Source organism: Tiliqua scincoides, chromosome 7 (genome assembly GCF_035046505.1).
Source record: "Tiliqua scincoides isolate rTilSci1 chromosome 7, rTilSci1.hap2, whole genome shotgun sequence".
NCBI lineage: Eukaryota > Metazoa > Chordata > Lepidosauria > Squamata > Scincidae > Tiliqua > Tiliqua scincoides.
The window spans coordinates 35,977,563-35,994,255 of NC_089827.1; the positions used below are offsets into that span (position 1 = coordinate 35,977,563).

At 43.9% G+C, this 16,693-nt stretch overlaps 1 protein-coding gene across 2 annotated transcripts in view; it reads right to left on the minus strand.

Annotated features, from left to right (window-relative positions):
• The window catches only part of SOX5 (SRY-box transcription factor 5), a 445,318-nt gene that overhangs the window by 227,052 nt on the left and 201,573 nt on the right, over positions 1 to 16,693 (minus strand). The window contains exons 1-2 of one of the 2 annotated variants that reach the window (XM_066633458.1): positions 15,944 to 16,022; positions 12,728 to 12,814 (exon numbers count right to left, since the gene is read on the minus strand). In XM_066633458.1, the coding sequence (XP_066489555.1) occupies positions 12,728 to 12,758 (31 nt within the window). In that variant the 5' untranslated portion in view covers positions 12,759 to 12,814; positions 15,944 to 16,022. Of the gene's footprint in view, positions 1 to 12,727; positions 12,815 to 15,943; positions 16,023 to 16,693 lie in introns of those variants that run through there. The other variant, XM_066633459.1, reaches the window with a different exon arrangement.

The following is a 16,693-nucleotide window of genomic DNA, read 5'->3' on the forward strand; positions in this document are numbered from 1 at the left end:
CCCTCCTAGCTGGGCCTCCTTTGATTGTGGGGGGCCTTTTTTTGTACAGGCACCTTAGCGCTAATAGCCCTTGTTTATGCTTGTAAGTACAGATACAGCAGCAGGGTACAGAAAGCAGAGTCTCCTGTGAAGAAAGTAAAGCATCAGGAGGGATTTATGGGTGGTGGAGTAGGTGTGTGCCTGGTGACACTCTGGCTGGGAGGTTGCTTCCTAGTCTTCCCTAGTTCAGTTTCCCTGTCTGTCAGCATACTTCTGTCTCCCAAGCTGCGTTTTCACCTACTACTTACTCTGATTCCACTCTCTTGAGACAGACTTCTCAGCTCACACCCCAGTTTGCCATTCTCTAGAGATCAGTAATTTTCAACCAGTGTGCCACAGCACATTGGTGTGCCGTGAATGGTCTGCAGGTGTGCCTCAGGAGTTTGGGGACAGTCATTTATTAGTAGGGCCATTAGGGAATGTGAGCCCCCCACCAGCATCATCCAATGTTCAGCCTTGTCCGTTGTCAAAAAAACCGATGATGGGCCTTGACAATTCTAGGGCCGTCTCAGTGTGCCATGAGATGAAAAAGGGTGAAAATCTCTGCTGTACATTGACCCTGCTGAGGACTTTCCCAGTGTTCTCTGATGACTGAGTTCCCTTCTTATTATATGTGTTTCCTGGCTTTGTCATTAGTGAAAGGTTTAACAAGAAGGGGGGTTTCCCTGAGACCCTTTGAAACTAACAACATTACAGAAAGACTGCATGGCGAAGTAGACAGGTAGGTTGTGGACTGCCTGTCTTCATCATCCAAGTCTACCAAGAACAGTGGACCCTAGGCAGCCAATATGCCAGCTGTTTACGCATCCAAGTCCACCTGATCAGGAAAGTTAGGGATTACTACATAGTTGTAAACCATCCAATCAGGTGACCTCATTGAACCTGGGTTACTTAAAGTATTCAAGGATCTCATGTCGGCTTTCATTAGACTCTCTCAGAGCAAATCTGTGCATGGTCAGTTCCACCCACCACACTGGGAATCAAAGAGGTGTAACAGTGTTCGTAAATTCAACACCCAAGTATGTACAGATAGGGACATGTGTTATGTTGATTCTGTTATAATTATAACTCATCATTCTGATGAGTTATGTTAGGGAATTCTGTGCTTTTAAACTTACCTGCTTATATTTTTGCTAAGATCTGCACCTGGACATTTCCATCATCCCTGTCACTTCCCAAGCCTGCTCGTTTTAGTATTTTTCCTTTGTGTGATCTCACTCTCTCAACCACCCCCTTTTTGTGTTTACTAACTTATTTTTAGATTAGCTCTTCACCTGTCTGCTGTTGTTTGAAACTGACCAGAGCCTTACCCCCATCATTCTCAACTCTTTATTGCTCTGCTATACTTTAGGTTTGGGGGCAACTCTCCACTTAATTGGGTGGAGACCTTCCAAGAAAGGTCTCTCTCTGCCTGGCTTTGTCCTCACAGTGACAGCAGAGCTTACGAGTTACCAGAGCTCACCTGAGGGCAAAGCAGGGGAAAGGAGCGAGGAACTGGCACCAGAGTTTCCCCCTCCACCCCAAGCGCCACAGTTCCATCCAGTTCTGACCCAGAGCCTGCTGGTACTTACACTTCACTCCCTGTGGTTCAAATTGGCTGCTTATAGTTCTCGACTGGCCCATCTATATGGCACCAGAGAATAACAGATGATGCTTTGTCCACTTCTCCAGTATCTGCCAAGTTTTCTTAATGCACAGGTTGCTTACGTACAGTTTGGTAAATTCCCCCACACGCCCTCAGCCTCCTGACACCGTGGCAATATTATTCAAAGGCCTTCGTTCACTGTTAGCAGATGTCAGTTCTTACATCTCTAAACACACTAAGAAGAAGCCAATGGGGGGAGGGGAGAATGAACCATCATGGGTTGTAATAAACACTGAATGTATCATGAAGTGTGACAAATAATCATATGTATCTTACCTCCCTTGTTTCTTTTTCTGCCTCTCCTCCTCTCCCCCGTTCCAAAAACAAAGCTATCATTAAGAGAGAACCCAGTTGTTCTGGCACATTTGTGCAATTTTTAAAAACCAAACAAAAAAATAAAATAAAATTAGCCGCTAAGAGGGTATCTTGGTTTCAAACATTTCCTGGGAAATCTGTGCGTTATTCACTCAAGCTTTAAAATCAGCATTCATCCTATTGAGCAATCTCCTTACTATGGCCTCTTCCTCTTCCAAAGGAAAAATGTACTGAGTCCTTTAGCTTTCTTGACTCTAGTTTCCTGATTACAAGATCCAAAATGTCACACAGTGGATTACTGTTCATAAGAGGAGTGCTTCCCCCCTCCCACCTTCCTTGTCTTCCAACTTGTCCAGTGTTACTTAAATGGAATTATCCACCACAATCCATACACCGAATCTGCCTAGCCCACTTATCTCAAGATTCTGTATGTCACCTAACAGATTATCCTTTTTAATCCATACATTGAATCTACATAACATATGTCTTTAATTCATGGGCTCTGATGAGCTACAGTATCGCTGAATGGATTATTTTTCTTAATCCATTATTGACAGTTGTAAGAGTGTGCTTGGAACGAAGCCCCCTGCCCCATCTTGGTGACATGTGCGTGCAGGGCTTTGGTTTTCGGCAAATAAAGTCCTGTCATATGTCAGACACAGTTTGACATAAGTACCTGTTACTGATGTCCTCTGTGCTCCAAGATACTGAGCAACATCTTTCAAATAAATGTCTATTTCAAGCTGACAGGGATTTAATAAACTAAGATTAGGCATTTGGGTGCCACTAGTTCTGCTTTCGGTAATGTTTCTTTAAATCCAGAGTTACTACAATGCCATTATCAAGTGAAACATGATTAGAAGTGGGTGAGTCTGATAGCACATTTTGCCCGACTGATGTGTAGGCTGCCAGCTTGTGGCTTCCTGGGATGTAGAAGCAGAAGAACACAGAAGACCAAACTAGATGTTACACAGGATATCTATGATCGGATATCCTGACTTAATGCAAAACAACCCTTAAAAGCAGACATGGTGAGTCCATGTTGAACTACACTGGGAAGGGGGGGGGGACGACTCTTTCACCTGCACTGATTCCCTGATCGAAATCACCAGCTACTAATATGGAAAAAGACAGATACCTTATCTGTGCCTGAAGGGCAAATATAAGTTTGGAGGTGAAATTTTGATTGAGAAAATGGACCAACTGAGAAAATGGCTGAGCACCCCTTCTCCTCAAGTGACATTCCCCCAATTCAATTTGAGTAGTCTGTGGTTGCTTTGAAGTTTCTAGTTTGTTTTTGTTTTTTAAATTAAATTGGGAGAGGCAATCACAGACCTCCTGTGTAAAGTGCTATTTGTCCCTTGAAAAAGAGTAATGGGTGTGCTTAATCCAAACAGCGCGAAATTTGAATCACAACTTAAACAAAAATATTACTTGTTAAAATTTCATCAAGTTTGACAAATGTGGGAAGTATTAAAATCTCGAGCCCCTCTCAGCTGTGTCCTGGACTGCACAGCTCATTTAGCTTGTCTCATAGAACTAAGCAGGGATCACCAAGCCAAACTTTAACTGCATAACCTTCCCGTAAATCTTGTTTCTTGAGCGGGATAGAAAGCTGCAAAGAAGCTGTTACATAAATCTAGATCATTTATGCAGTCTGTGTCTAACCCAGGAGTGGGCCGACTGTAATCTTGTGTAGTATATGCCCCCTTTTTATATGAGAACGTAAAATCATTGTGTTCCAGTAACAACACTAGAGTTGTACTCCACCCAAGAGGACTGAACTGTTTACAGGGTAAATTACCTAAGTGACTCTGAGTTTACTCCTTTGATTATGAAGTGTCTTGCTAGATCTACCTGGTCCACAGTTGTCTAAAAGAGTCACAATAAGAAGGTGTCTCACTGGGAAGGAGTCAGTTGTACACAGGTAGATTGAAGCCTCTCTGTTTGGTCTGCTTTCTCCAGTGAGAATCCACTTTTGGTAACATCAGTAAAAACCATATCAACATAATACAAGCAGAAGTTGCACTGAATGTTCACAAGTGGAGATTTTTTCACATGACAAGGTGAGCTTGGCTGGAAAAATGACTCCTCCCCGACTCACATTCTTTGGCCCTATTTGCAGCCTCATCGTGGGGTGGTAGGAGTGCCTTTTTTATTGACTTTGTTTTCTTTTTCCTATGAACACAGATGGACAACTAACTGTGTGAGACGGAAGAAGACCAATTCGAAAAAAGAAATGATGCTGAAGCAACCACTGATCCAATGTGAAGCAGTTCACATTGGAACACTGCTGCCTGGCACCAGCTTAGCCACACTGCAAGCACTTTTGCTCCTTTCCAAGCCCCATCATCAAAATTTGGGGCAGTTTCCACTGGGGTCAAAAATATTCACAGAAAACTCACACGTCTTATTTCCCCTTAACCCTAAAGATGATAAAACACGAAAATTAAAGCAGGAACAGTAACTGATTTAGGTCAATCTTAGGTAGCTCTTGGGTCCTTTCAAAAGAGGAGATAAAGACAGTGGCGGACGTACCCCTCCCCGCTTCCGGGGTAAAGTTCTGCAGTGCCACCCTCCCAATGAACTTTACCCCGGGTGATAATACTGGCAGTTTTCTATCAAGCAAGGGGCACAATGCAGCAACATGATAGGCATATATCTACTATCGCTGGCAGTGTCCAAACTAGAATCAGCTTCATGAATTTTCCAGTGATGGGAAGGAAAAAGTGAGATGAACTCTGGATGGGCAGCAGATAAGCAAATACAGCCACAGAGAATTCCACAGAACAAGCTAAGTAGGTTCTGATGCCTACTTGATCTGAAATACTAAAGTTTCATCAATAAATTTGGAAAACATTCTTAAATACAAATTCTCTGTTTACAAATTGTGAAATCACATTCAGGGTTTACAGTGATTTTTTTTTTTCCTTTTCATTATTTTTTACATAGAAGTTTAGAGGTGGGGTTGGAACAAACAATTGCCAATAGATATTTTGCTTGCTCTAACCATAGTTAGAGCATTTTCCTGCTGCTGTAAATGATTGATGCTGCATACTTTCCTAGGTGTAAGCCTAAATCAACACAGCAAGATTTACTTTTGAGTAAACAGGCAGAAGATTGGGCTGCATAACACTGATCGTAGCAGTGAATAGCATGAAAGTATTGTCATACATTTCAATTGATGGTATGTGTGCTTTTTAACTTGCCACCAACAAAATTCAGCAGTAAAGATCAAACATAGGCAGTAATATGCAAACATGTTCTCATATAACTCTGCACAGGTAAGAGTTCATTCACACAATGGACTTTCCCCATTCTTGCCATGTTATTATTTCCTTACAGATGTATTGCTGCCAAACAGTGTATTATATGCCAATAACCTTGGGAACTGAAACAAATTCAGAATTTCTCTTCCAGAAATTCTTGGCAGCATCCACACAACATATTTTCACAGGAATCCTGTCACAGGAATCATCATAGAAACAAGAAAACACACTCAACTTCTCTACAGCATCAAAATGCAAACAATTCAATTCCCATGCATATACACAATAAGGCTGTTCACCCTTTTGGCGGGATGATGAGCGAGACACAGCCCACAAGCCCAATATCTGACCATTAAGTGGACTGTTGGAAGGAATGTCTGAACACGTACAACAGTATATCCATAGTCTCTCTTTCTGGCATTCCACTGAAAACCTAAGGTTGCAGGCAAGGCTATTAGGTATAAGAATGATACAATTGGGGCCCATTGGTGCATTCCAGTGTTACCCTGTGCACATATATTTCACTAGGGCTTGCACCAGGAACCTTCTGGGCAGAGAACAAAATGAAGCACAAACTCGAGCAAAATAAATGTAAGGCAAAAATAAGGTATAGGAATAAAAGGGTATAATGAACACATACCTAAAAACATCCAGGCAAACACTACAAACTTCTTTAAATACATCCCAAGCAGAGAAAATGCCAGGGCAGCGATGGGGCCGTTGGATAACAAGTGAACAAAAGGGAAAGTTAAAGAGGATATGGAGTTTTCAGAGAAGCTGAATGAATTATTTGGAACTGTCTGCACTACAAAGGGCATGGGATAGATACCCATGTCTGAACTGATCTTCTCAAGGACTGAATTTGAAGAACTAAGGGCCCAATCCTGTGCCTTGCATGCTGACTTGCCACCGGAGCACCCTGTTGCAAACATGCCATAAGGCATGTTTGTGAGTAGTACTGCGGCCCAGTGCTGGAGCTAGTCAACAGTGAGCTCCAGCACTGGACCTGCATTTCACTGCCCGGCACATGCCCAGACTGCTGGGTGGCTGAGAGGTGAGTGGGGTCATGGGGGAGGTGTTCTGGGTCGGGCAGAGGGGGAATGCGTGACGGAGGGAGGGAGGGAGCGAGGTGGGTGGGACCGGCAGAGCACAGCTCTGCCAGATCTGGAGCCCCATGTCGGGCTGTGCAGCCTGGGACTCCTTGATTCTGGGGTGGCTAAAGAGCTGCCACAGAATCAAGTAGACTAATTCTGGGGCTACTTCCCTCACCCATAGCCATTTTGGCACTGTGGGAGCCCTGCGCACTGGGCAGCTCAGGAATGGACTGTAAGTGAGTGAAAAGGGTTAAGGTTTTAGAGGGTATTGAATTAAAAATTAACAAATCACTGAGTCCCAATGACATGCACGTGTTTTAAAGAACTCAAATTAGAAATTGCTGATCTAATAAAAATAGGTAACCTGTCATCTAAATCAGTCTCTGTGCAAGAAAACTGCAAGATAGCCTACGTAACCAATGCTACTGCTTGTAGTTAATGATCCCAGATCCAGGGGGATCCAGGAAATTACAGGCCACTCAGCTTAATGTCTGTTCTGAGTAAACGGGCTGTAAGCACAATTAAAGATAAAATAATTGAGCATTTAGCAGAACGATCCTTGTTGAAGAGAATCAGCATGGTTTCTGCAAAGGTATGTTTTGCCTTCTGCCTCACTTAGTGTCAACATCCATGTGGATAGAAGTGATCCAGCTGATATTGGATACTTGGACTTTCAAAAAGCTTTTGACAAAGTCCTACGTGAACTTTGCTGACATGGAGTAAGAGGACAGGTCCTTTTACTGCCTCGCAACTGATTAGAAAACAGGAAGCAGAGTAGGAATTAAAGGGCAATAATAAGAAGTGGGTCCGTCCCCGTCCCCCCGTCCCCCGGTTCTGTCTTGGGACCAGTGATTTTTAACTTGTCCTTAAATGATCTGGAGTTAGGGTAAACTGCAAGTTGGCCATGTTTACCCATAACACCAAACTATTCAGGGTGCTTAAAAACAAAAGCAGATTGTGAAGTGCTCAAAAATGACCTCTCCAGACTGGGTGAGTAGGCAACCAAATGGCAAATACAGTTGAATGTAAACAAGTGTAAAGTAATGCACGTTGGAACACAAAATTCCATCTCCATATATACAGTGATGGGGTCTGAGCTGTTACAAGCAGTGCTTTTTTAAAACATGTAACATGTGCACACAAGGCGGGGGCACAATCATGTGGAACATGTGTGGAAGCAAATGGAACATTAGGTACAGTCATGTGTCGCTTAATGACAGGGATACATTCCTGCACCCCCATTGTCAAGTGATGCTTGATGTTTAGCAAAGCCTCCAAAGCTGAGGGGAGATGCACTCCCCTTACCCCCGGGGACTGTTCTGAGCCCTGTAGAGGCAGTGCACGTCTGCGCACTGCCTCCGTGAGGTTCAGAATGGCTGAAACAAGCATTTCTGCAGGACTCAGAAAAGTTCACGGAGGCGAGGGGAGCACAGCTCCCCTCAGCTTCAGAGGCTTGGGGGGAGAGAGACAGGGACCAGCAGCGGCTGTCGCATATGCGGCCTGTCACTGGTTGGAACATCACTAAGGGCACAATCCTAACCTTGCGTTAAAGCATGTTTGTTCCTCCTTGGGAGCAAGCCGTGCCAGCGCACAGTGGTGTGCTGAAGCACGGAGGCTGCATCTAGCTTCTGTGGCAGCCTGTGGAGCAAGCCTCGCGTCAGCCGAGTTCAGCCAACACAAGGCTCTGGGGTGGATGGGGAAGAGGCAGGGAGGAGGCAGGAGGGAGGCGTACTGGGGTGGGGGAGGGTGAGCAGAGGGTGGTCCCGGGGGCTGGCAGCGGGGAGCGGGGCTGGGATCCAGCTGTTATGCCGCATCCCAACCCCCGTTCCTGAGCAGCAGAGTGGCTGCAAGCTGCTCCGCTCTCCTCAGACTTATGCCACCTTAGGAGGTGACGCATGTCCGAGGAGACCAATAGAGGCTGCAGTGGTTTACCCAGGGGTAGGGGGAAGAGTTTCCCCTTACCTCTGGCTAAGACACTTTGGCACCCTATCTCGTGCTGGATACAGTGCAAGCCTCCTGGTTTGCCTGTTCCAGCGCACAATAGAATTGCACTGTAAGTGACGTTCACGTGTAGTTCAGCAGTGAAAAGATGGCGGCACCACCTATTGCCAACCACCACAGGTAAGAATGCAGAGGGGTGGAAGGGAGGAGGGATGGGCAGAACCAGGTGGCAACAGGGATGGAAAGGAGGGTGGACCAGGCCTGGGAAGGTGGTGGGTTTGGTAGCAGTGGTGCCTGACAAATCCTAACCCCCTTCTTGGACCTGATCTGCCTTCATGAATATCTTGCACCAGAGATATTGCTGGTGCAGGTTCAGGTAGACTGACTGGGCCAGCAGGGGCTTACTGTGGGGCAAGGAAAGAAATGCACCTTTACCCTAAGGAGGCCTCTGGAAGCCAAAACTTCCCCATGGAATGCAGCGGCACTGCTATATCGCTGCACAGAGAAGTCAGGATCAGGCTGCAAAAAGAGAAAAAGGGAAAAGAACGGAGATGGTGGGAAAGGATACCCCTCTTCCTCTCAAGAACAGCCTAAGCTGGGAGTTAGGAACATGCAAGGATCCCCAGAGAAATTTTGCAAGAAATTTTGCCCCACTTTGGCAGGGGTAAAAATTTCTCTCTCTGTTCTCTGATGTCCATCTTGATGTTCCCCAACAAAAGCCCAACACTCAAGTGCAAATGGCTTGCTTGACTAAGCATGGAGCCTGCCCCCAGGAGTCCCTGCAATGCACAGGACCTTCTTTCACCCATCATAATTAGGGTGTGTGTGTGTGTGTGTGTGTGTGTGTGTAAGAGATGGAGATACTCCTGATATAGGGCTTTCTGCAAGTATGAGGAAGAGGAACACGGTCAGCAGAGACCAAGACCGCAGATCGCAAGGGACCACTGTTCTGTACTTGGACATGCATTATGGGACAGATTTGAGTAGGAGTGGGAGCAAGTTTTGAGGAAAGGGGATCCATTTAAACACATACACTTACATCCCCATGTGGTCACACATGACTTCTGAACTCTGCACTGTACACATTCCAGGGCAAAGTAACAGCAAGACTCAAGGTGCCTATTTTTCCAAAACTGCTGCTTCCAAGACAAATATATCAAAGAATTAATTAAAACGTTAGAGCTGAAAGCTCGTAATAACCTTATATTCAGAGAGCAAGAATGACGCATGCCTTCTTTCCCGTACACGTGCAAGTGCGTGCAATTGCTGTGCACACCTTTCATGTTATTTCAATAAATACAGCTGCAGTGTGCCTTGGCCTCTCATTTGCTGGCCACTGGAGCTTGGTGGTGGTATGGCTGCCACGTACCAGAACCCTGGCCTGGCTGCCTTCCTTTCTTCCCCAAAAGAAACTGCTGCTGAAATCCAGTTATCCTCCACCACCAAAGCCAGCCTTTGGTTATCCCCCTCCTTTCTTTCCACTTACAGACAATGAACAATAGTTTTAACTGCCAGGCCATTCACTTGGACACCACCACCCCCGCCACAACAAAGTGTCCATTTTTACAGGTACGGCTGACTGCTGAGCGTAAAGTTTTCTTACAAAGCAGAGGAGTTGGGTCTTTTCAACAACTAACTCTGGTTATTTTCAAAAATATGAGACTTATACATAAAACACAAGGAAACAAAAAAACAAGCCCGGTAGTAGTTCCTTCTTTGAGGCTGTAGTTCTGCCTTCTCAGCCTCCTCCAGGCAAGGCCGAAAGCATTGATAAATTTTTTTCCTGTTAGTAGTTCACAGCAGCTGCCGCTTTCAAGTCTAACTCGTGAAAGGGAACAAGCCAAAGAAGAGGAAGAAAAGAAAAGATTGCCCTCCAACAGAAGATCAAAGGGACTCTGAATAGATTACTTTCTCTTCAGCAACCCACCAACCAGCTTGCCAACAGCCAGCACTTGCAATGTCTCTGTTTAAAATTTATTTTGAAAAATCTGATTCTAACACACAAGCATGAAGGAAAGTGAGGGGGTCGCTCAGAAGCTCCCATGCAGTCGGTCCAAGAAAAGCCATGGTCCCGGGGATGCCACAGCATCATGGTGAAGGGACATGTGCGTAAAAAATAACAATAAAGCCCAAAATGTCTGCTGCAACTGCAAATGCGGTGGAAGGGGGGAATTTCAAGTCAGCATTGGTGTGACTGAATTCATGCTCTTCCCTAATTACCTTAGCTAGGAGCTCCTTAACAGGTGCATGTTAATCACTCTTCAGCTCTTCCACCAAACTATGATGTGAACTAGCCACCACACATCAAGAAGCACAGACTGAACTTTCATATCTCACTCCATGTCAGCACAAATCTCATATTTTTCCATCAGAAACAGACCATATATTCCACTGAGAGTCAGTTATGACTGTTCTGCACACGGTCTCAGCACATAGGACCGAAATGTACGCATACAAGCTTTCTGGTTTCTCCAGCCTCTCCCACCACACTCTATTTACAATGTTTATTATGAACCAAAGGTGAGGTGCCTAAACTCTGGCACAAGTAGGTCTCACTTATTCCCAGTTAAAACAGGACAATTGCCCACTCATGTGAAATGTTGCTTTCCTACAGAAATGAAAAGAAATGCAACATAACAATAACAGCAAAAGTTCTTTTCGAATAGGTCATTCATGAGCCAAGGAAGCATCTATTTATTTGGGCAGTCAGTGTCCAATCATACGCTTTACTCATTTCTAATTCTTCTAATCCATATTGTAATCAGTGTTGGGAGGTCTTTTTTTTTCCAGCAAGCTTTTCTGATAGCTTGCTAATCATCCAGGAGATGGTTCTCCTGATAGGTGGAAACTCTTGACAGATTTTGGAATATAATAGCCATCCAAGTTTGGAATGCTCTGACGTTTTCTGGCTAGAGGGAGGGACAGAGAAACTGCCTGAGAAACAGCTGAGGCTACTGCTGCATGCCTCTCCTCACTCTGCCGATGCAACTTCTCACCCTCACCACTGCTGTTCCAGCATGGGTTCTTCTGGCCTTTGTTCACTTAATGCAAGTATTTGGGTGACACGGCTGCTCCAAAGCGGGTTCCGGTGCAGCCTGTCGACAATTCCTCCCTTATGAGGAGTTCCTTCTCTCTGACTGATGGAAAAAGAGGAACCAGAAAAGTGGCCGAGGAGAGGCAGAAGAGAGAAGACAGTTTAGGAGAGAATGAGAGTATGGAAAAAAGGGGAGGAAAGTGAGAAGAGGTCCCAATCCATTGAAAAAGTTGGCTCTCTGGAGCCAGCCAAAATGCAACCTTGTCTTGTAAGAGGCAGGGGCGAACTTGGAGCGGGGATGCCCTCCTACTGGGGAGGAGCCTCTATCATCAGCCGATTCTGATTCCTGGAGTAGGAAGAGTATTCCCAGTGGTTATGAATGACCCTCTTCCAGAGAAACTGTTTGTTCTGTAGTTGCGGGCTGGGGGGGGAGGGGAGTTGTTCTAGCCATAGCCATTGGAAATTGGTGTACAACATCTAGAATAATGCCAAAGCTGCTCTCTGGGAATCTGACACATGGTTAGTGACTGTGATGTCTCATTTCGCCTTGTGGTCTGCTTATTGGTTTGTAAATAAATTACAAAGATGCTGAAGTCTCCAGTGCTCTCATCCAAAGGGAACTAAAGCATATACTGTAGGTAGCACTGGAAGTTCTCAGCACTTAGAGAAGTGGATAGTGCAACAACAATTTCTTGGTAAGAGACAAAAGCTATAACCCTGTCCCCAGTGCTCACTCCCAAAGACGCGACTTACAACCTCCCCTCTCCCATCAGCTGCATCTGTACATGGGGCACTGCAGCTCTTCCAAGTTCACTGCAGGTGTGCTATTCAATTGCAGCCAATGTCCTCCTACTGCAGTTTACCCTCCATACTGCATTACATCCTCTTTTCCGCACCCGATGCTCTTTTGTCTAGCCTGGGGCTCTTGGGGAAGGATGAGTTGCTAGATGACCTCAACAAAGGCAAACCTAGTCCCAGAGTGTGGTTTGAGAGCACATGATGATATAGCCACTTTGCCGAGGCTAAGCAAATCCCTGGGGGACCCACGTATGCTATCTTGAGTTCCATGATGATGGAAAGGCGGGATATAAATGAAACAAACTGAAACAGGCACAGTATGAGACCACTGATGCTAGTGGCAGGTTCCCTTCTAGTGCAAACAGCAACTACAGAAACTAACTGCCCTAACTGCCACCATTGCTGAGGTCTAGGGTTAAATCCCCCTTCCCCAACCCCATGGTACTGAGAGCCCCCCCACCCCCGCACATTCACACACACAAAACTACTCTTTAATAAAAGAAAGGACCAAAAATACCTTGACTTGTCTAATTCGGCCTCAAAATCACCATTCATATATATTCCCCCCTTCAAATGATAGAAACAAGGTTACCTTTTATTTCTCCAAAGTTCCCTGATCCCATGGCAAGAAGCTTGTCCTTCCAATCTTTTGATAGTAGCTTTTCAATACTGGGGGTTTCTGAATGAAGAGGAAAAAGAGAGAGAGAGAGAGAGAAAGAGAGAGAGAGAAAAATAAAATGTAAGTGAATCCACATGACTGACTGCACAATAGAACTCATTAAAAGTCTATCTGCTAAAAATAAGAGCTACCCTATCCTGGATCCCAGTTCATAATGACTTCATCAACAAACTGATAAGAGGGGAGAGAGGGGAAAAAAGAATGTGTTTTGTCACCTGCTGTTTTAAAATCATTAGCTTTTTCCTCTTGTGGAACAAAGCCATTCCATATGACAATGGGCACATAGAAACCTGCCATTCATTGTTTTTCAATTTAGAGAACAAGTTTCTGCTTATAATTGATGCTTGTCAATTTCAGGGTGTTAGTCTGCAGTAAAAAAAAATATAATTATGTTGATAAAATGCAGAACTGGGAGAAAAAATAAAAGGCAAAGAATTAGCGCCTAAATCTGCTACATGTAATTATATCCCTCGGTGTGTTTACAATTACATCCACTTTACAATGTGTTTAAACATAGTGTGGTGGTAAGCACGCTGTGGCAAGATTTTTCCAGTCATACACACTTTGCAAACAAATAATAATAATGAGAAAAAGTTCAGGATGATAAATGCTTGGCAAGGATTGCAGACACTGGGGAGTGGAGGACCAGGAGTCTTACCTAGTAGAAGAATATAAAGAGAGCCCTGCCGGATGAGACCAGCTCAGCCTCCTCCCAAATGGCTTCCGCCTCTGGTTGCCCACAATGGCCAACCAGATATCTGACCAACCAGATCAATGGGAACCCATCATTCATTCATTCATTCATCTTGTGTGCATGTGTGTGTGTGACTAGATGGGTTCGATATTTAGAACTCTCGCATTCTGACTTTGTTTTTTGAGTGAATTTTTAAAGTATAAGTAAATACAAATGCTAATACTATCCAGAGAATGTGAAACTCAGTTCCAAACAATGTAATTGTATATTCTCGTCATATTCTTGTGTGCAATTACAATAGCTTTCAATCCTGCGATTAGCACTGCATTCAGTTAGAAAATGGAATGTACTAAAAGATAAGTGCTCCAGTATGTTCCATCTAAATAACAATGCCCACACTTACTATCTCGATCTAAGACATATAACTACTATTCTCTGCATTTGTGCTTATGTGTATTTGCTCCAGCATTTTACCCCCTACCAGGAACTGAAAGAGAGTACATGTTAACTTTTCAAAGGGACCGTCTGGCCTAGAGACCATACAATCATCGGCAACTGGTTAATTTCCCCCACAGAAATAAAAAGGCATTCCAAGGAACCTTCATTATCTTTGTTTGCTGGAGTTTTTGCACGTGCCCCCTCCCCACTTCTCTTTGCCAGCTAAAAGCTCTTAAGCACCAAGGGTACTGTTAGTTTTAGGACAGAACCGAAGAAGGCAACTTGTGATCCCCAATGTTCATCTGTATATGCCCTTCCCAGGTTTGTTCTACTGGAGTGATTGTCCAAGCTGGTAAGGTGGAGAGCGTGAGCATGTGCACCTATTTTGCATTTATACATAGGCTGATATAGCCCAGTACTGGCTGCTACACTAACAAGTAGCATCCCAAGGTCTTTCCCAGGCCCGCTACCTGGTTCTGGGATCTTCTGCATGGAAAGTATGTGCTCTACCACTGAACCATGATCTCTTCCTTTCCCCCCAAAGCCTGTTTTCATTTCTTTCAAGTGCATATGTCTCAGATGATTGAACTAATTCGTCCCTATCACAAATCTTTTGATAGTGGCTTCCTATCACTGCAATGCTTGTGGGTGTGCATGTGTGGGAAATTAAATGGTCCAGTATCTATCTGGATCAGTGTAGGTGCTTTCAGTGTTTACTGAGAACAAGTCATGGGGAATCTCTATGGGACTAGAGTCATATCCAAGAATAAAGAGAGCACTAAAATGGACTAAAAATTCAATTTGGATTAGTACTCCTTCAAATCACCATTGCAAAATTCTGCACTGAGAGCCATTAATCCCAAAATGTGGTCCAATTTTTGTGGTGTGGCATTCGATTTCTCCGGATCTGATATTTTTCATGCATATATCATGTATTCAGATTACTGCATAACGGATTCTAACAAGGTGATTATGATGTGGTGCACTCATCACCCCATTACATCATTGTGGTGCATGCACATTTCAGAATTGTTTGAAAATCTGCACAGCAGATTATACCATATTGCTGGTTGAAACTGTAGGGGAAGGTAATTCCAGTGTATGACCCTAGTCCCCAAGGAGATTCCACATGCCTAGTTTTAAATTAGTTCTAAAAGCACTCTCAGTGACCCAGGAAGATAGGGGATCATTCAGGCTGCAGACCTATACTGTACATACTTATCTGGGAGTAGGTTCCATTGAACTCAACAGAACTTATTTCTAAGTAGACCTGCATATCCTTCAGCTGTCAATCTCTTCCTTGCACTATCCTCAAGTACTAGGAAGCCAAACAAATTGCAAAGTTCTAATGTAACACAGGACTTGTCTTAGATTAGAAATTATAAATGTGACTATCTCTTGGCACAAAAGGTGATATCATGTAGGGCTGGCACTGAAATTTTGAAAAAGTAAAATACTGCCTTAGGTCTCAGGCAACACCATCTGCCTCTGAATCTTCTGCTTGTTCTGGATCCCAATCACTGCTCTGTTTGATTACAATGGTTCACCCCACATCTTGGTGGGGATTTTGGATTGCTGGGGAACAGGTAAAGGTGATGATTCAAGTGTTTGGGTGGGCATTTATGGGCGATGAACCCTATAATAATAATAATAATAATAATAATAATAATAATAATAATAATAATAATAATAAAACTTTCTATCCCGCCCTTCTCCCTAAAGGGATCCAGGGAACTCTATATGCTTCACTATTACAAATCCCTCCAAGGTTCATATTTCCCTAGTGAATCAAGAGTTAAAACACACACACACCAGCACCCAACAACATAACAATCCTGAATAGGTCAAATAAACATTGCTTTTTTCTTTTCTTTTCCCTTTCTACTTTTCCTTAAATAAAAATAAATAAAAAATAAAATCCTTGAGTAATAAGTAAACAGGCCAGCATACCATGGTATTTGCAGTAGAAGACTGTCAGTCATTAAAAGCTAACAAACCTTTGCAAAGCAGGAATGCAGCAATAGAAATCCATTGTGAACTAACAATAGACTACAGAACCTCCAGGCACCAAAAGCAGACCATTTTACTTCTAAGTCTATTGTCAGCAAAGTCCGTGACAAAGCTTTTCCCCTGCAGCTAGACAAAATATTCACCCCAGTGTGCTCCTAAAGAACAGAAAACTTCTGTGTAACTTGCAGTGTTAAAGCAACAGTAGCCTGGTTTGGGACATCAACAGAAACAGGCTAGGGTTTGGCAGCAGCCACAGCTCAGATATGTCTGTTAGGTGCTAACACTGGATGAAACTATGCAATAAAATCGTTCAAAATCTGGTTAAAGCATTCTCAAAATAGCCTTGAAGGTTGCATGAGAGATAGGATTTCATTTTCATTCCATTTTTTCCTTACGTTTTGGTGCAGACACTGAAGTGGTTAACACTAAACCAAACCAAGACATAACACTAACCTCATAATAAAGTCTTAATAAAAACAGACAGTAAAATCAGTACTTCAAACACAATCATTAATCATTCAGCATCATTAATCAATGTGCTCTTGAAAGAGTTTTGTGGATCTCTTAGGGATCTGGAGAGCTCCAGAGCATGGGGCCACCAAATGGATGGCCTTGTCCCATGTGCATGGCAAATGAAACTTACAGCCTAATCCTACCAGTGCCACTATGCCATTGCCACAAGCATTCTGGTGGCATAACATGCTTTCTGCAGTTGTGAAAAGAGATGTGGTGGAGCG